At 40.7% G+C, this 20,000-nt stretch overlaps 2 protein-coding genes across 2 annotated transcripts; both read left to right on the forward strand.

The window, feature by feature from the left end:
* Positions 1 to 9,806: 9,806 nt before the first annotated feature.
* LOC136445621 (catechol O-methyltransferase-like) lies at positions 9,807 to 13,900 on the forward strand. Its single transcript, XM_066443740.1, has 5 exons — positions 9,807 to 9,900; positions 11,110 to 11,225; positions 11,939 to 12,128; positions 12,739 to 13,029; positions 13,463 to 13,900. Exons 3-5 carry the CDS (start codon positions 11,949 to 11,951, stop codon positions 13,781 to 13,783), a joined length of 792 nt encoding a protein of 263 aa, XP_066299837.1. The 5' UTR covers positions 9,807 to 9,900; positions 11,110 to 11,225; positions 11,939 to 11,948; the 3' UTR covers positions 13,784 to 13,900.
* Positions 13,901 to 17,634: 3,734 nt separating this feature from the next.
* Positions 17,635 to 19,897, forward strand: LOC136445620 (catechol O-methyltransferase-like). The gene is made up of 3 exons (XM_066443739.1): positions 17,635 to 17,829; positions 18,822 to 19,112; positions 19,562 to 19,897. The coding sequence occupies exons 1-3, from the start codon at positions 17,650 to 17,652 to the stop codon at positions 19,880 to 19,882; spliced, it is 792 nt and encodes a 263-aa protein (XP_066299836.1). The 5' UTR covers positions 17,635 to 17,649; the 3' UTR covers positions 19,883 to 19,897.
* Positions 19,898 to 20,000: the final 103 nt, after the last annotated feature.

Consider the following 20,000-nt stretch of genomic DNA (forward strand, 5'->3'; position numbering starts at 1 on the left):
AATCTCTACGGAGCAGAAAACTTAGACAGGAAGACAAGTGTCTCTGAACCAAGTCTACAGATTTCTGAAGCACGTCCTAACCTGTATGGACAAGAAACAAACGCCCAGGAGTCCGGCTGTCCGGGGGCTTACGACGCCGCGGCCGGTGTGTGTTTTCATTCCATAAGTGTAGAGTGATAAATGTTTGAGGGATATAATGTTTTGATATAAGTTAAAGGTTTCAACATTCTCTAGGGTTGTGACTTTCTTTGTAGAGGGACCATAAAGGATAGGTAATATTGCTCTATTCTTATAACCTTTGCCAAGAAGGTTATATTTCCTCCATGAAAAAATAGAGGTAATAGTTGTTGACCTGTTTGTCAGTATGCGTAATATCTCTAATAGGAACCACTGGATGGATAGCAATGATATTCGGTATGTGGGTAGGTGGTGTAAACACTAAGGTCAAGGTCGATATTGGTACTACAGCAAGACTTCTGGTTTTCGTATCTTTTGCAATGGACATGCTGTGGTCTTGATCTTTTGGTGGCAGATAGGTGTTGTCGTAAAGAAGAAGTGGTGTAGCTTTGGGTCCTCTATCAGCTTTCTTTGGGACTTCAGGGGCATTTTTTTGTGAACGAAGGAACGACGGATTTCCATGATATCCGGTATACACGTAGTTCAGGCAGAGATGTACGCTATGAGAAGTAAATTAGGACTTGATTTGCATAATTAAAGAGGAAATGCTATGATTCAAGTGTTTTCCATTATAGGACTCTTCTACATGTAACGTATGTAAGTTATAGCCTGGATACCAGACCTTTCGCGCGATGCGATAATAAGCCCTTTTGGGCGGGGAAGACCTAGTAGTAGGGATAGAGTTGGCACCCGGAAGCGCTTGGCAGCCGAACTCTGGTTTCTATCGCGCTTGAGATAATTAGTGGACCGTGTGCTATCTGTGGCGGCGGCGCGAGTTGCTTCCCCAGCCGAGGGATTAGCTCCAGGAGCGCGGTGGTCTGGCACCCAGGCCATGTAAGTTATGGCAGGTAGAACACACACGGGTACCAATTATGCAAATAAATCATGATTTGCATAATAAATGCGAAAGTGTAAGTATTCAGATAAGCGGCAAAATAGGAATGTCAACATTGTGACATGTGTAAGTGAGGTGCACATAACCATACATAGATTATCTAAATGTTAAAGTCATTTGCATAATCAAAACATTTTCTGGGGGTGTGAGGTCTCTGAAGTCTTGTTTGAATAGGGCACAGCAACATTTGAAAATGAGTTAAGACGTCTATTAAGTGTTCCATACAGCGATTCCTCAGTGGATAAGAATATAGTAATATAACCTTCTCCTAACTCTGTAACCAAAAGAGAATTGGGTGCCAAGCGGCTACTTCAGTGTGCTAAAGGATATTCTAGAATTCTGCAACTTGGCACAGTTTAATTAATCTCCCCTTGGTCTACTGTGACAGCTTTGATGTTTTTGTTAGCATGTGTGCTATAGAATAAGAACCAACTGAACACCCAAGGCTCAACCTTGGGGGATACTACATTTGATTTGAATACTGGTTGTTTTCCCGTCAATGTTTATCACTGATGCAACACAATCTGTGTGAATGATTTATTTTTTAAATCATATTAATCAAAGCATTAATGTTCAGTTTCAAGAAATTGTTGGGTCTTTTTTTCTGCTGTCTTTTGGTATTGACCTGAGGGCAGTTCACACAGAAGATGGAGAAGTCATAGCTAAAAGCTATCTTGGAGACAATTGCCTGAACAATCCTGACAGCCACGTGTACGACAACACCGACAGAGATGACGACAATAGCCACGTGTACGACAACACCGACAGAGATGACGACGACAGCCACGTGTACGACAACACCGACAGAGATGACGTCGACAATCTACGTCAGACGGGTAACCAAAGGAACCATGGTGGGCAGCAATACGCAGGCGCAGACGGCACATTTCCCCCAAATGTGGCAGACAATCCATCCTATGTGAGTCCAGGTGCCTTACAAGAAGATGAAGAAAAAGGTACATATCTTTATTTCAATTCTAGCAAACAGATGTTTTTTTTTATTATACATTGGAATGACAATGGTTATGCAGTGGATTCTAAAGACCATCCGCTTCTTAAGTCATTGCAATTTCTGCCAATTCTTCGTGGATGGAATGTGCTTTCATATACATGATATGTTCGTAAAATTACATAGTCATCAAACTCTGTAATGTGTTTTTTTTACTTAATTAAGCAAAATGATAAGCACCGCATCTTCTAAACACTATAATATAAAGTACGTACTTTGACCGAAATTTTGATTTGATATATTTATCTACCACACAACTAGGTGCTTATCAGGGCCATTCTTAATGACTATTTGGTAGTCATGCATTTCCTGAAGTAAATATCATAATAATATATGAAACATTTCTTCCCTTTTTTTTACAGATGGCGTCGATGAGGAAACCACCAGTGATGACCCTACATGCCGAGGCTGTAAGAAGTCTTCTCGCCGTGAGAGGCTGTTCTGGGCTGTCGTCACCACCGTTGCTGTAGCATCTTTGTGTTTGGCAGTAGTTACAGTCATCATGTATCTCACCTCCACGCCTGAGGAAGAAGCGGAAGAACATTTGGTCAGTCACTAATGTTCTCTAGGCGTCTGGCTAACGTTAGGTACACAACAATACAGAAAAACAGCAACTGACAGTAACATTTTGTAAGGCCATCACGTCAGTAACGTTCAATGCAATGCTCATAGAATTCTCATCAATTTCACTTTGTCATGGCCATGGGCATGGAATGCCCTGGATATTAAATCTCACGTGACAAGTTATTCACATGTCTTTGTTTAGATAATACAGATTGCAACAGACTAGAATCATGCCACAGACAGATTCGAATACATCTTTAGATTTGATAACTCTCACAATGCAAAAACAGGCAAATGGATAAATACGGCTTTATTATTAGAAAAGATACATTGTATTAAAACCTACGATTATTCCCACCTTATTGTATCAAGATATTAAAGATTGACGTATGTTAAGCTAAATCGTTTAGTAAAACGAATGTTAAGATTCTTTTTCTATTATGTACTTGACTGTACGAAAGCCACTGTTTTGTCAATGACGCTTCTATCATGAACTCTAAACCCTCTGGAAAGATGGCTTCGCGATGACTACTGACGGTGACCAGCATCACTGGTAGAAAATCATACCGCAAGAACACTAGGAAGCTGAAATGTATAATTTGCTTTTCAATCACAGATAAATTCATCCGGTGGTCCTTTGAGGACCATAGCACATACTACAACCTCCTACAGCTCACATGCAGCAACCTTCAAGCGCTCAGGGGGTGCCAAAATACCACCAACCTATCACAACTCACACGGCACAACACTTCCACCAACGCCCTACAACTCAGAAGGAGCCACCGTGCCATCGACATCCTACAGCTCACCCTGTTCCACCATGCCATCAACCTCCTACAGCTCACAGGGTGCCACACTACCATCAACCCCCTACAGCTCACAGGGCGCCACACTACCATCAACCTCCTACAGCTCAGAAGGTGCCACCGGTACCGTGCCATCAACCTCCTACAACTCATCGGGCGCCACACTACCATCAACCTCCTACAGCTCACAGGGTAACTTTATTCAATTCACAAGTTGGTGGGGAAGAGGAAGGATAATGTTAATTCCGAAACAATCTAACGTGTTTCTTTTGTCAATCGTGTTGTCCTCAGAGCGATATATTTATAGCGTTCCACTGTGTTATTGAAGGAGGGGGTACATATACTGCTAAAACATATTATGATGTTAAAAAAACTATGGAAACCTTGTTGTTCAATCCTAACTGGAGTAGAACGACATGATCAGTATCTCCAAAGTAGTAGGACTTAAGTAAATGATGGCAACAGCTATACGACCACCATGAAACGTGAATTGGTTCCATGTAATGTGACACTGCAACCGTTTTATTTACAGAAGCCAATGACGTGAAAATTGTTCTTGGTGGAAAGGGACGAGAACCGGGAAAATTTGGGCAAATCCGCGGAGTGGCTGTGTCTGTTGACAGTAAGATTTTTGTGGGTGATAAGCGAAACGGACGAGTTCAAGTCTATGGCATGGATGGGACCTATCTCCGCCTTTTCCAAACGATTGTGCCGGGTAAAGATGACGGACAAAGAATGGCTCCTTGCGATGTGACCATTGACGGAGAAGGTTTTCTGTGGGTTGTGGGAAAACCGAAATCTTTCTCTCGTGAAGACGGATTTGTAGTACGGTACCGCAAGGACGGTGTGCAGGTTAGTAACTTCAACATAAAGTCTCTGTCCTCGTACCCTAGCATTGCCGTGGATAAGCTCAACAACAAAATCCTGGTAAAAGGTTATTCTGACCTCTTGATCCTCCGACCAGACGGAACGATCTATCAGACTGTTAAGGTCGGACGACTCGTCACCTCATACATAACACTAGACAACGAAGGAAATATTTTTCTAACGAACTATATGTCGAGCCCTGGTGTTTATGTGTACAATAAGGCTGGACAATTCTTATTCAAATTTCCTGTCATCATAAGATATCTTAAAGGTCAACTGATTCGCCCCGCGGGTATCCGTAAGAGCAACATGGGTCACATAATCATAGCAGATAACGCTAATGGGCGGGTAGACATGTTCACAAACCTAGGAGAATTTTTCCGAGGCGTTGTTGATATAAAAGACCCGTGGGGAGTCGCTGTTGGACCGGGTGGGCAGTTGGTGGTCACTAGCTACCAGAGCAATACCGTTACCATCTTTCCACGCAAAACAGTACCCCCGTAATGTATCATTGTTTGATTGATCTGCTTTAAAAACAAACTGTATGAGTTACGCTGAATGACGGCTATACCGGCTACATATATGTGCATGCAGGTACAGAAGTTCAAGTTATTATCAGTTGAAATGGTATCCTTTTTCAATGATATAACTGGGTGAAAATGATTTTAAAAATTGAATACTTTCCCGTCGACAATGCCATTGACAGAGAGGGCCATATGGGAGGAAAAAGTCAAATAATCATTACAGTAATTATAAGTATCATATTATAAGTATACTGCCACTAGAAGGCATGTTAGAAAGCTATGGACACTCTTGAACTTGTAACTAACACATGACGCAACAAGGAATTGTCTTTGAGGGCTATAATGGAATGATGATATACTGATTAATAACATCTTATTTGCATGCTGTGGACGAGAGAAATGACTGATATTCCTGATCCCGCGAGCAACATATAACAATTCAAGAAATATTTCTTTTATTGTTTAGCATAATATATAATTTCTTGTTGTGCAAATGAACAAACAAACAAGCAAACAAACAAACAAACTTGTGGTGACAAACAGCCAAGAAGGCACTGATACTGTAACCATCCTGTACTACAGACGGCAGTTTGAAAGAAAATGTACATATATTAAGTCGAGTTTGCACGAGTGTTAACACTCTGCACTTTGTGATAGTACCGTTCTCAACGAATGCGACTTTTCTAGTTATTGATTGAGGTAAAGCATAGAGGTCTGGTGCTGTAGCCATATTTTCACTACAGATGCCAGTTTGAAAGAAAAATGTACAAAAGTCAAGTTTGTGTGTGTGTTAGCACTTCGTACTTTATGGTAGTGCCGTGCTCAGCGAATGGGAATTTCTCTGTTTATTGAATTCGAAGTAAACACTGTTTAATTAAATTCGAAGTAAACACTGTTTAATTAAATGTTAGGACAATCGAAAAGTATAACAGTCGTTGATTCATTAGTCAACATACAATTTGTCAAAAGCTTAAGTATGAAACTCACTGCATTTTTGAAGTATAAATTAAAGTTACTTGGTACTAGGTTAGTAGTGATAACAGTTCTTGTTCCGGTGTAATCTCGAAGTTAATCTCAAAATCACAACAAGTTACTGTTTGTACCGAATGCTGTTTTGTTAATGGGTCATTTGGGATGATATTGATATAATGACAGTTACTATACATGCTTATCAGAAGGTAAATTACAGTCTGCATATTGATATTAATAGTTCTTTGCCAATACAAAGCGAAGTTACATGTCATCAAAATTTGAGGATTGTGTTGTGACACGTGGCACGTGACATTTTTCAGGCATATATATGCATTCTGTATGAAATGACTCATGTATTCATACTTGAATAGACATCGACAATGTGCTACTATGTTGGTTCGAGGTAGCGTTACAAATGATAACTTTATTGCACAACAATTGTACAAGGTACAGAGTATGGCATTCACTGGTACATAGATAACATTCTACTAGGCTAATCCGTCTATCTTATACAATATGGTGTACTTAAACTAACTGCCGTTATTGGTGTGATGTGATTGTCATGGGATGTTTATCTTGATTAACATACCTTTGCAGAAAACTGAATGTGCTGATGTTATGAACTTTATGATATTTACGCATGTATGTAAAAGATATGAGGATAAACGCTCAAAGCTATTTACCTTTATCTCCGCCGCGTTGTTCAAGTGAATTCAATGCGCTCCGTTCTGTTGATAGATTCAATTATATACTAGGAGGTGATAATCCTTACTGTGTACAGATAGGTATATACATCAAAGAATGTTTGGACATAAGAACAAGTAATGTATAAGTATACGACACGTGAAATTACGATATGTTGCTCTATCCCATATGATTGTGTGCAATCAAACTCATTTGTATGCACCTATTCGTTTGAATGTATGTATAGATATAGTAGACCTTACGAAAGTCGCTGTGCTTTTGTTGTGTCAATAAAGATCTCTGTAAACCTGTGGTCAAACCCATCCGTGTTACAAACTAAAAACTGAAGAAAAATTCGAACTGATAAAGAAAAATGAAACAGTTTACGTCACATATACAGCAAAAGTAAACCAAGTTAGCAATAAATGTAACAGGAGCAAGTTGTACAGTGCAATATAAAGGGAATAACCAATGTGTTCGGATTTTACCCAGAGACTTTTTTTTGGGAAAATGATACTTCAACAAGATCGTTTCTTCTGTTAATTCTATGATAATGATTCCATCAAAGTTTTGTAATATATTGAACTTTTGTTCTGTTCTGGAACACCACTATTCATGTATTATGCAAATTATAGAGTCTATTGCCTAATAAATATGGAAACCCCAGGATTGGTTTGTGTAACGTAATAAAGACTTGAAGTCACGGATGGTGTGTGGCTTATGAATAAGGTACGGTAAACTTGATTATTTGCGGATGTGTGTGGTCATGGTGCCTGGCCTACAGTGTATGTATGTTTCACATTACAGACCCATGGTCTTATTCTACATGCCTATAAACAATAATATTGGAGTCACTTTATCCTATTGATTCTAGCACTCCACATCCGCCTATTCCATGTTTGTCAGTCCGGCTAAGTGTTCAAAAGTTAAATGTTCACACGTACACTCCTTCAGCAGGGTTGTTTCCTCCGATCCGCACACGTAGGCTTTTTGGGTGACCAGTCTAGAAAGGTCCATGCGGAGAATGTGGCCCAGGTACCGGAGTCTCCCGTGACGATAGGTCTGTGGGTTGTATTCTTCTTCTTCTTTACTGCTTCAAGCCTCATATCCGAGATTATCAGAAGTTGCGCATGGGTTAAATACAACACCGTTGAAGTGCCCGGTACAAATAAAACGAAGGGAAAATAAAGGAAAGGCGCTAAGGAACATAAACAACTAAATTTGTGTGTGCAAAGGACAGGACAAGTGAATTTAATGAGTTTGTAATTGTACATATATTGGGTGAGGTAATCACTTACATGTACCTCCCCTAGCTGGTACATGCTAATAGTTAAGTAAGCCGCAACCGCTCGTTCTCATTTAAATTCTGTTACCGTTTGAAGTGAGACGTTCCTGACATTAAGATATGCCACATACATTTGTATAAGGTGACAAACTGTCGTTTTTATGACGACTTCGTATAAAAACTTCATAAAAATGACATTTTGGCACCTTATATGTGGCATATCTTAATGTTTGGAACGTCTTACTTCAAACGGTAACGGAAGTTACAGAATTTGGCAACATGCACCTTGCACAGCGTACAAGAACAGTGACAGGAGCGATCTGACTTGATTTGTCGGAGGGCCTCGGTAGCTGGATTCACCAGTTAACCGGTCATTCTTTGAACTGAATTGTTACGTTCTCGGCTGCTTTTTAAATTTTGCATGTCTCCTCATGCGACAGCTGTATTTTAGGGCTTTGTAGGCCACCCATTGCTATAACTTCTTCCAAGTCAAAACTCATAAATAATGTTGTGGTGCATTTTTTGTAAAACATAAAGGTGTTGTGGGAAAATGAAGAAAGCATCGATGGTGTCCGTAATTTGGCTCATATCAAATCGTAAAGGCTGGCCACAGCAATTTGTACATTTAAATGAGAACGAGTGAACACTTCTGCTTGGAGCGTCGACGTCTATTTATATATGTTTACAGTACTCCTTTGTGTTACGCCTTGTTGTATATTCAGGGCGACTGGATTGAATGTCAAAATCCGAAACCATTATGGTAGCCTTTTGTTTCTTTTTGCCTTTATTTAGCCTCGACGAATACGGTACACTTTCTCGCTGAATGTGCGCCGTTTAGAGAGTTACAATCATCTTTATTGCGCTTAGAACAAACATACAATACACAATACTACAGTATGAATGGTTAAAAGCTCCTAGGTCAACCCCTTGTTTGGTTAATGTAAGGACACCCAGGGGGAGAACGAGTGAACATTTCTGCTTGGAGCGTCGATGTCTATTTATATATAGATGCTTCCAGTACTCCTTTGAGTTACGCCTTGATGAATTTTCCTTTACAAAAGGAAGCCTTTACAAAAGGAAGCCTTTACAAAAACTACATTTATACTAATTATTCAGAAATAAAGTACGTAGAAACTTCAAATAGCTATAGACAATACATTTTTTCATTTTCTTAAAATTTTTTAAACTTGTTGTATAATTGTGTGTTTCCTTGCAAATAGGCTTCGGGCTTGAGTTTGAAAATTTCGAATGTATGAATTCATTGTGTAAACGTTTTGTTGTGTGTTTGTTGGTCTTTGCGGTATATGTATACATCTCCGGGTTACCCGATACGCCCAAGAACAACCACCCGTATATGTTGTGACATCTCTGTTGTTTTATGTTCGCTCTTACTGTAACAGCACCTCTATTTCGCCGCTATCTCTTACATGTCCTCTGTTCAGCCGGACAAAACGCCTCGAAAACATGATCGCTCGTTCTTCTGTGTTACAGTCACTGTCTAACGCTTTTCTCAGCGGGTGTGCAAGGAGTTGAGACGTTTTGAAGGCGAGGAGAAGACACCTGGTGTGCCTAATTAGGTGGGGAGAAATGACCGAGGTCCTATCTGTCACCAAAATTTAAAAGCAACGAATAAAGGTATGTCAGAGGTTCTTCTGCTTATGCTAGTCTATTCAAGCTGTTGTCCGCGGGAGAAAAGCAGTTTTTTTTCAATCCTCACTCATCTGCAGAGTAAAACAAATCATAAACCAGCCTTTGTGAACTATAATCGATATTTTAAATTATTCAGTGACCGGTTTCTTGTTGACAGAAATATTTAAGGTCAGCTTAGCAAAGGTTGGTCAAAAAAGGAAGGGGGGGGGGGCTTTGAAATTCCAGCGGTCTAAAACAGGCACCTGTATAAATAGGACCCCGCTAACCCTCTCAATCAACCCACGGGTAAAGCTCAGCTGTTTCCATGACCCTGATGAACGAAGGTCAATGGATTATTAGAACACAATAGTGTGGGTCATGTAACATGGCGGTCGCACGGGTCGAACAGTACAGACTAATGACAGCCCTGGTAACAAAAAGCAAAGTTTGTCTCGGCGATTGACACCCCCAACTCATCCAAGTAAAAGGTAGGTCTTTTAGGGTTTGCCAGGAAAAGCGAGACAACTACAGTTAGGCGTAGGATACAAAAATTTTGTCTGTCCGGTTGATGCCCTGAAAAAATAGGGTAACGTTAGGCAGGTAGATATTCTCGCTCTCTTTTCAGATTTCGGCCGAAGGGATCCTACATAACGTAAACGTTACATGCAGTGTAACAATGGAATATTGGAACACATCAGGGCACTGGTATTTTCAACATCATATAATTATACAGATATACATTGTTTAAGCACAAGTATATGAATTGTAAAATGTCTAATACACATTTTCACATAACTACAAAACCTTAATCAGAGCCTGAAATACAGGAAGTATGTGAGGAAATTTGCAAGGCAATTTCTGTTGTGAATTTTCATCACTCAAATGTCAGATCGAAAATCTTATCTTCCTTGCTAGCAGCAGACCTCCCAAAAAAGGCAACGCGCGTACGGCCGGCAGCTACATGCAGGTTTTTGCTAAGGCCGGTCGGGTAACCGAAAACACCGGTACCTAGTTTTGTTTTTCTTAGGTCTTACCGCATTAGCAGATATACCTCAGAGTCTGTATATAACGTGGGACATCTTCAGTGCTATGCCAATGACGCCTTGCCTGTTCCGAATCGAGGGGGTGCAGATTTAGGGTTAGTAGTATCACCAATTCTAACCCTAATTCTGCACTACCTAGTTCTATTCACTCACCTTCTAGACACGTTATCGAGAACCTTGAACTTGTGTAGTCATCTGCGCATATTTCATGATTGTGTAATTAATGTAAATTTGTTTGATGTCTACATTGAAACAAAACTTTTAATCGTCGATCCGCTCTAGCTGACATGCTATAAAAAAATTGTGAATCGCCAAATTTGTGTCCTGAGGGCAATTTTCCATTTCACTACTTTTTGTGCCTTAACCAAGCACGGAAGCTCTGTAAATTTACCTCCGTAAAACGGAGACATTTTCGTGACTTGCTGTGAATTTGTGAGGGCCGTGTCTGCTCACAAGATGGAGCGTCTTTGTATTTGGTATGCGGGTAAGTCTTGATGATACCTCGAAATGATCAGATTTTGGGCCCCCTAGCGGCTTGTAGTGGCACGCCCAACTTCGCCCCTTTGAAGAAACGGACAACGGTGTCTGCGTCGCACAGACTACATATGTGCTAATCACGTGACACACTGTCTTTGTCCTCTTCAAACTCCATAGCTACGAGGCTAGACAACTACGACACTCAGTTGCTGATCGACGCTTGCGGCAAAAGGACGTACGTACGCATCGGTGCGGCGAAAAAGCGAATCACAAATCGACAAATTTACGAAGAGGTAAGTTTGCAACCTTCTCCCTTTGTCTGTTTTTGCCTTACTTTCTTTATCTGTGATGTTGTTGGATTCTCTCCGACCCAGCATAGACTCGTAGATATTGTTCAGACGACGCGTTGGCAAGTTTTCTTAGAACGGTAGATGATAGCCTCCGTTTCAGACTCCCTCTCTGTTTTTTTCTTCTTCTAGTTACCGTTTTCTGACATTTTTAGTTAAGCAGGATTCGCTCAGAGTCAGAGGTGAACCAGACTTTTGGTTTAAAACCTGGTAACTCCAGTTTGTAGTCACTGACGAAAGACAGCAGACGCGTGCTGTCTGAAACGTCTGACCATTTCCAAATTTCATCAAGTTGCTTGAGTAACTTGGATATCATTACACTGTATATGGGCCCGGTTTCCTTCTCCATGAAAGAATGACTAGTTACATAATCATACGTTTGCTCATGGCCTACAGAAAGTCCCGCCGTTTTTCTCATGCCACAAGACTGATGCCCACTCCTGTCGTTGCGTTGGTGTTTCCTTTTTGGTGATTACCGTAGCAAGACGTTTAGACTGGATTATGAATTGTAAATCTTAATCCAAGTAATATTTGTATCAATGCCAGGAAGCAATCTATCGTTGAATTATATGATTATGAAAATGGTAACATGAAACTGCACAATCAAATGAGATAAAGTAACTCAGTTGCAAGTTGTCTATCGTTCTATCGCCCGACAGTCATATCAAGATGGACGTCAATACAAAAGCGCTGATTGGTGCAGTGGCGGGAACTTGTGCGATGACGTCAGCCTTCGCGTACTCTCGACGGGACTGGCTGAAGGACCAATGGCTGGCCTTCATCTCCCCCGCCATCTACAACTTCCTGACGGGAACAACCAGGGAGCAGCGCGCTCTTAAGTACCTTAAGGTGAGATCAATGACAGCAAAGGGAATCAGATGGATGAATAGTTTTGAATATAAGTAAGACAGTGTGTATGAAATTGTTGTTGGTAAGATGAGTTATTTTCTTTACGACAAGGGTTTATGATCAAGCTGTGCGGACGTTAAAATTAGTTACTCTTATCCGATGCGTTTTTCGGTAAGAGTCAATTGAAACAAATCTGGCAAAAGATCTAGAGTAAACCATCATTTCTTTCTGTTTCATGCCTTGTCACTTATAAACATGTATGTTATATTTTCTCACTAGTTAATTAAAAAAACATTGCAATTTGAAGCTACCCTGCGCCGCGCCGATGTTGTATTTAGCAAATTCTCTCATTAATCCGTTTTTTAAAGCAACGCTTATTGGCACGGGGATAAAGGATAGTTAGCGCCTTGCTAGTGTCGACCATTTTGTCACCAACTGGGTAAATGTTTTTGGCGACACCTTAGAGGAGAGCCTAATGATATAGTATTGTGTGCAGTCTGCAAGAATTCTAGGAATTGGGCACCCTAGCGACTTTATATGGTACTACAGCGGAACTTCCGGTTTAAAAATCTCGTGTTCTGAACATGCTATTGTTGACCTTACATGACAGGAGCATGCGCGGGAGGGAAACCCTGACAGCGTTCTGGAGACGTTTGACGAGTTCTGCAGAACGCAGGAATGGGCCATGAACGCGGCGGAGGAGAAAGGCGACATCCTGGATGAAATAGTGCGGGAGCTGCGGCCGACTACATGTCTGGAACTGGGGACGTACTGCGGCTACTCGGCGGTTCGCATCGCCCGGCAGCTGTCTCCTTCCGCTCGCCTCATCACCGTCGAAGTCAACCCGGATTATGCCGCCGTTGCTAGGGAAGTTGTGAAGCTGGCCGGTCTACAGGACAAGGTAGCTTGTTGATACTTTATTCTTCCTGGGTACACCACTACCCAGTACACGTACTCAATAAAAATGAATGGAATTATTAGCTTCAACCCAGTTTGAATCACATAGCGTCATAAGAATCTATGTTGTACCTGGCAATTCTTAACATAACACATTCTTCTTTGTAAAAAGTGTCAACGCTAAATATTCAAAATCATCTCTGTTGTTCCAAGACTAATTCATTACGCTCAAGAAAGTGCTGAAATTTTTGCAGTTTTCTTTCATTGTTGTCTTATTTTGCAGTTTTGCTAACAATGATAGTACGTATATATTATGTCAGCCAGCCTGTTCTAGCTTTGATAAAGATCACGGTGAATCATCCGCATTGATCAGATTTACAGTTGGTTAATAAATTTAATTTCTTGGAACTCAAGCTCACTAAATTCTGTTCAAACAGATCGAAGTCATCAACGTGGACAGTTGTGACGTCATCCGGGAGCTCAAAGACAAGTATGACATCACGAAGCTGGATCTGGTTTTCCTGGACCATTGGAAGTACCTCTACATCCGGGACATCAAACTTATCGAGGAAGAGAAGCTGTTGAAGAAGGGATCTGTTGTTTTTGCAGATAACGTCATTATTCCAGGAGCCCCCGGTTACCTAGAATACATAAGGGGTTCGAAGAACTACAAATCTACTTTCTATTCGGTACATTTTGAGTACATGGATGACATGAAGGATGGTGTGGAGAAGTCAGTGTATATTGGTGATGAATAAACAGTATAAACGCCACCTAGCGTGATTGTAGAAAATGGCAATTACCGATGGAGTATCTTTACTTTTGCCTGTTACCTTATTCACGTTTTTAACAATTAGTCGCACTCAGTTTGTTTAGTTGGTTGCACTCGTTTTGTTTGAATGTTGAATAGTTGGTGTACAATGTAGCTCATGAACTTTATATCCATTGGCTTGAGAAGTTTTTTTCAAGTTTTTTTTTTCGTAACACAACACATACAATGGCTAGGGTCGGCCGGTTTTTGCTAGGGTCGGCCGGGTAACCAAAAACACAACTTGAAGATATTTTGCCGAGGCTTTACCACATTAGCAGGCTTACCCCTGTCTTATTATGTAAGACACCTTCAGTGCCATGCCAATGACGCCTTGTCTGTCCCAAATCGAGCTTATGCAGCTATAGGGTTAGCAGCATCACCGATTCTAGCCCCAACTATCTACTTCTATCCATTCACCTACTAGACACATTTTCGAAAGACTTGAACTTGTGTAGTGTTGTAATTCTAAGATTATCTGTGACATGTTTAACTTCTGTTCTGGAACATCATTATTCGTGCATTATGAATTATAGATTAATTAGCATGGAAACCCGGTGATTCATTTTTGTGTTACATAGTAAAGACTAGAAGTTCATGCTGATGACAGGAGTGATACAGGAAGTGAGGAATGTTATGAGGTATGAATCATAAATTGTCAAATTGATTGTTTGCGGAGGTATATGCTATATAAAAATGTATGCTATCCCTTATTGTATTGTATTGTATTAGTAATTAGCATGCTATATCAAAATATATACTATCCCTTATTGTATTGTATTAGTAATTAGGATGTTAAGTTTTATTCTATACTTCTACTTTGTATTATGTTTACGAATTCTTGCCATACTTTGTACCATGTACAATTGTTGTGCAATAAAGTTCTTCTATGGTGTCGTAGAACTTTGTCATCTGGGTGGGACCAGTGAACTGACTATGCAGATATATCCATCGGACAGAATGAAATAAAAACTTTATTCACTTTTTAATCACAACTACTTACCCCCTTTAGAAAGTCTGACTGGTTAGGCCACGTCTAGTTTACCAGTCGTTTAACCCTATTCAGGCCGGGCTTTTTTAGGCATCCTGGAAAGGGGAGGGGCTTTTGAAGCCCGCCCTTTCTAACTCCTAACCTACTTATCGTGTGACCATCAAATTTTCAGAAGGATGATACATTCGTATGATGTTTTTTTGTAAAAAAAAAGGTAGTGACAAAATACAAAATACGACGAACAATAACTTGGTTATACCTTATCGAATGATATGGTCCACCATCTTGGATTTTGACCAATGACGTCATCAAATTAGCATGAATCATGAATACATGTATTACATAAGATGTTAAGATTGCTCAAACCGAAATTAGAGAATAAACATGGGTGTCAGACACACATTGCCATGTCAACATTATAATTGAAGAACCCACTTCATAACTTTGAAATTGTTGCCAATTAAATTTTAGGAAAAGTCAACAAGTCTGATGTGTTCTAGCGTAAGCCGTTTCAGGAGTTATGCGGCATAAAAATTGGCGCAGGCCTCAAAAATCACCAACAGCATCCGTCTGAATAAGGTTGAAAAGCTTACCCGACTAAAAGATGAAAGTGGCACTAAGCTTTATCAAATGGGCTAGTGGCCACAGAAGCGTAATAAAGCTTCCTATCTTAATATATGACAATCATGTAAGAAAGAAGCTGTCAAAAGTCACCTACCTGAGTTTTAGTCCATGAAAAACATGCATTGGCAGGGCTGTCAGGCCTCCAAAGTTTCAATCTAGAGCATAATTTCAACTTTCTAATCGGCACAACCCCTACGAATCCGGCCCTGTTTACAAAAATTGACCTTTGACCTCCTTCTCTACCTGATAATCACACAAAAACACCAAACTTCTACTGCCTACAGACACCACAAACATGGATGAAAGTCTGATTTTTCAACACAATTAGAAGGAAGAAACCCTTACCTGTAACATCCAGCTCAGAAATACCAACATATCCGAGAAAAATACCCTATACAACTACTTTTACCAAGGGTACCAAACCTATTTCTAAAAGTTGCTAAAAGTTGGCCTTCTGCGCCTGCGCCGATTACTGGAGTGTCGCCTAGTCCAGTCAGTGGAAAGGCAGGCACGCCCCAAGGGGGAGGGGGGCGGTAAACAAATTTTGGTCCGATTTTAATTTTAAAAGTACGGATACCCCCTTTCCGCCCGTTAGAAAAAAATCGCACCAGCTGGATAAGAATATATCCAAGAAAATAATCAGAATACTCGACGAGGACTCTACGGTTCAGCTCTCGGTACTGGCCTCTTTTGAATGAATACATCGCAGTGTCTTATTAGGTGACTTTGTCACAAACTTCGATTTAAGACGTTGTTCTGTTTTGTACACAGTGTTTGTAGTTGGCGTGTGAACTTCCAATGGTCTAAAACAGAGACATGTATAGATAGAAGTCAGCTAACCCAGCAAATCAACTGAAAAATCCCAGCTGGTTCAATGACCCTGAGAGAAGATCAATGGCTATAATTATGCTTTATAGAACCAAGGACATTATATAGGAACACAATGGTGCGTGACGTAAAAGGGCGGTTGTACTGGTCGAAGGATATAGGCCGACCCTGCAGCCGATACAACAAAAGCGTGCATTCTCGCAAAAGGCAACGTTTTTCTTATTGACTGAACTTGCCCCAAACTCATCCAACTTAAAGGTATGTTTGTAGGGTTTACCACAAATTTGAGTCATGTCAAATCATTCAAATTAAGCGACGAAACTATAGTTAGCACATTAGCATGCATGCATATGTATAATCATGTTGGATATCTTCAGTGTCATCCAAATGGCGTCGTGTCTGTCCCGATACTAGCCGCATCTTTGCACATTTTCGTGCAATTCTATTACCTACTGGAAACAGGATTGACACAAGTGACCGTGTGTAGTAATTTATGTATATTTTAAGAAATTCGTCTTTTGTCTACTTTGAAAAACAAGGTATTCAGCTTTCACCCTGGCTGACATGCTACATTGTATTGTCAAGGACAATATATAATGTGCTTGGTATTGTGAAGTACTGAATCGTCAACTTTGTGTCCCAATGGCCTTTTTTTCCATTTCATTACCTTTTTGTGGCTCAGTGTATTTTCAACTGAAGCCAAGTAGGTAATACTCTCTTAAGCAGTAAGTGTTGAGTCCTTTGAGTGCGAAAGTACATTTTACCTTTGAAAGTCACTTGGAGGCCCAACATCTTATCATTTCGAGGTCGAATTAAGACCTACTCAGAGACAAAATATCAATGTAAACCACCCAGGCATTCTCATGTAATCGTGTTCATAGACAGCATTCAAAGCCAATGTCATCTACATACACACACACACACACACACACACACACACACACACACACACACACACACACACACACACACACACACACACACGCACACACACACACACACAGGTTCGTGATAAGTGAAACCTGTTTTGGAATTGCCCCGGGTGCCGCCATCTTGGAATTCTGCACGTTCCAGTCGCCCACACATTTCTGTCAACTGGTAAGGCAAAACCAGTACATTGTATTACCATAGCTTTCGTCCCTTCCAGGTTGCAGTACCATCAGTTGTTAATAGCCGGAGATCGCCTTAAGTTCATGACATTCTAGTAGATAGTGCTCAATAACAAGATGTAATGTTCACTCCTACAAATCATGTCAACTATTCACACTTTTTCCCTGACTAAAATTACATCAAATCGCGAGCCTGAAATCAGTATTTCCTAGCAAATGATTATTTCTAGTTTTCTATCGTTTTCGACCGACAGCCATACTAAGATGGACGCCAATACAAAGGCGCTGATTGGTGTATCGGCGGTAACTTTTGCGATGGCGTCAGCCTTCGCGTACTCTCGACGGGACTGGCTGAAGGACCAATGGCTGGCCTTCATCTCCCCCGTCATCTACAACTTCCTGAAGGGAACAACCAGGGAGCAGCGCGCTCTTAAGTACCTTAAGGTGAGATTAATTACAGCAAAGGGAATCAGATGGATGAATAGTTTTGAATATATTAAGTAAGATATTGTGTATGAAATAGTTGTTGGTAAGGTGTGTTTCTTTTCTTTACGACAAGGGTTCACGCTATCAAGCTATGCGGACGTTAACATTAGTTAACTCTTATCCGATGCGTTTTTCGGTAAGAGTCAATAGACACAAATCTGGCAAAAGAGTAAACCATCATTTCTTTCTGTTCTTTGCCTTGTCATATTCTCTGTCGATGTTGTCACAAAATATTGCAATTTGAAACTACCATCCGTCGCGCCGTTGTTGTATCTAGCAAATTCTTTCAATAACCCGTTTTTAAAGGCAACGCAAATAGCACACACACGGATAAAGGATAAGTAGCGTTAAACCCTTGCGAGTGTCTGCCATTTTATCACCAACTGGGTAACCTCCATTAACATTAATAAGACGGGTTACATAAATCCGCCACTTTGAAAAACAGTGGGTTTGGGCGATCTCTAGTGCAGCATACCCCAGGTATGCACAGTTTTAGATATACGCGAGTGCATATACTGGGAGGTGTTGGATTTGGACGTATCATTTTAGGGTGGCGGAATTATGTACCCTGTCAAAATTAGGTTAGTAGATGAATAAAATGACTCTTTTGACACAACCAAGAGATTTATTCAACCAACAGTCACCTTCTTCAAGGCAATTCTGACTGGTTCACGTTTGTGACCGCATAGTGATGTCATCCCCTGTGATTGTACATATGTAAATATTTTGCGTTTGCATCTCATTAATATGTATAAGCAGCAACACCTGTGCTGCATTACTATGTGAACCAGTCAGAATTGCCTTGAAAAAGGTGACAGTTGGTCACCGAAACGTCGGTTGAATAAATATCTTGGTTGTGTAAGAAGAGTCTTTTATTCAGTGACTTACCAACCTGATGAAACTATTCACGTAGGTTAGTAGATGTTAGATGTTTTTGACTTACATTGCAGGAGCATGCGCGGGAGGGAGACCCCGACAGTGTTCTGGAAACGTTTGACGAGTTCTGCAGAACGCAGGAATGGGCCATGAACGCGGCGGAGGAGAAAGGCGACATCCTGGATGAAATAGTGCGGGAGCTGCGGCCGACTACATGTCTGGAACTGGGTACGTACTGCGGCTACTCGGCGGTTCGCATCGCCCGGCAATTGTCTCCATCCGCTCGCCTCATCACCGTCGAAGTCAACCCGGATTGTGCCGCCGTTGCTAGGGAAGTTGTGAAGCTGGCCGGTCTACAGGACAAGGTAGCTTGTTGATACTTTATTCTTCCTGGGTACACCACTACCCAGTACAAGTACTTAATAAAAATGAATGGAATTATTAGCTTCAACCCAGTTTGAATCACATCGCGTCATAAGAATCTATTCTGTACCTGGCAATTCTTCTTTGTATTAAAAAATTGTCAACGCTAAATATTCAAAATCATCTCAGTTGTTCCAAAACTAGTTCATTACACTCATTCATTTTTTCATCACTTTCTTTAGAATGTGTGAACTTTTTGCAGTTTTCTCTTATTGTTGTCTTATTTTGCAGTTTTGCTAACTATGATAGTACTTATATATTATGTCAGCCAGTCTATTCTAACTTTGATAAAGATCACGGTGAATCATTCGCATTGATCAGATTTACTTTTACAGTTGGTTAATGAATTTAGTTTCTTGGAACTCAAGCTCACTAAATTATGTTTAAACAGATCGAGGTCATCAACGTGGACAGTGGTGACGTCATCCGGGAGCTCAAAGACAAGTATGACGTCACGAAGCTGGATCTGGTTTTCCTGGACCATTGGACGTACCTCTACATCCGGGACATCAAACTTATCGAGGAAGAGAAGCTGTTGAAGAAGGGATCTGTTGTTTTTGCAGATAATGTAATTATTCCAGGAGCCCCCGGTTACCTAGAGTACATAAGGGGCTCGAAGAACTACAAGTCTACTTTCTATTCTGTACATTTTGAGTACATGGATGACATGAAGGATGGTGTGGAGAAGTCAGTGTACATTGGGGATGAGTAAACTGTGTAAACGCCACCTAGCGTGATTGTAGAAAACGGCAATGGAGCTATCTTTCCTTTTGCCTGTTACCTTATTTACGTTTTTAACAATTAGTCACACTCGGTTTGCTTAGTCGCAC

Source organism: Branchiostoma lanceolatum, chromosome 12, assembly GCF_035083965.1.
Source record: "Branchiostoma lanceolatum isolate klBraLanc5 chromosome 12, klBraLanc5.hap2, whole genome shotgun sequence".
In the NCBI taxonomy this organism is placed as follows: domain Eukaryota; kingdom Metazoa; phylum Chordata; class Leptocardii; order Amphioxiformes; family Branchiostomatidae; genus Branchiostoma; species Branchiostoma lanceolatum.

What these genes read in the sequence shown, in the direction of transcription:
- LOC136445621 (XM_066443740.1), top strand. Translation starts at nt 11,949, where the DNA reads ATGGACGTCAATACAAAAGCGCTGATTGGTGCAGTGGCGGGAACTTGT. An exon ending in GCGCTCTTAAGTACCTTAAG is followed by an intron (nt 12,129 to 12,738) that starts GTGAGATCAATG and finishes CTTACATGACAG; the next exon opens with GAGCATGCGCGGGAGGGAAA. An exon ending in TGGCCGGTCTACAGGACAAG is followed by an intron (nt 13,030 to 13,462) that starts GTAGCTTGTTGA and finishes CTGTTCAAACAG; the next exon opens with ATCGAAGTCATCAACGTGGA.
- LOC136445620 (XM_066443739.1), top strand. Translation starts at nt 17,650, where the DNA reads ATGGACGCCAATACAAAGGCGCTGATTGGTGTATCGGCGGTAACTTTT. An exon ending in GCGCTCTTAAGTACCTTAAG is followed by an intron (nt 17,830 to 18,821) that starts GTGAGATTAATT and finishes CTTACATTGCAG; the next exon opens with GAGCATGCGCGGGAGGGAGA. An exon ending in TGGCCGGTCTACAGGACAAG is followed by an intron (nt 19,113 to 19,561) that starts GTAGCTTGTTGA and finishes ATGTTTAAACAG; the next exon opens with ATCGAGGTCATCAACGTGGA.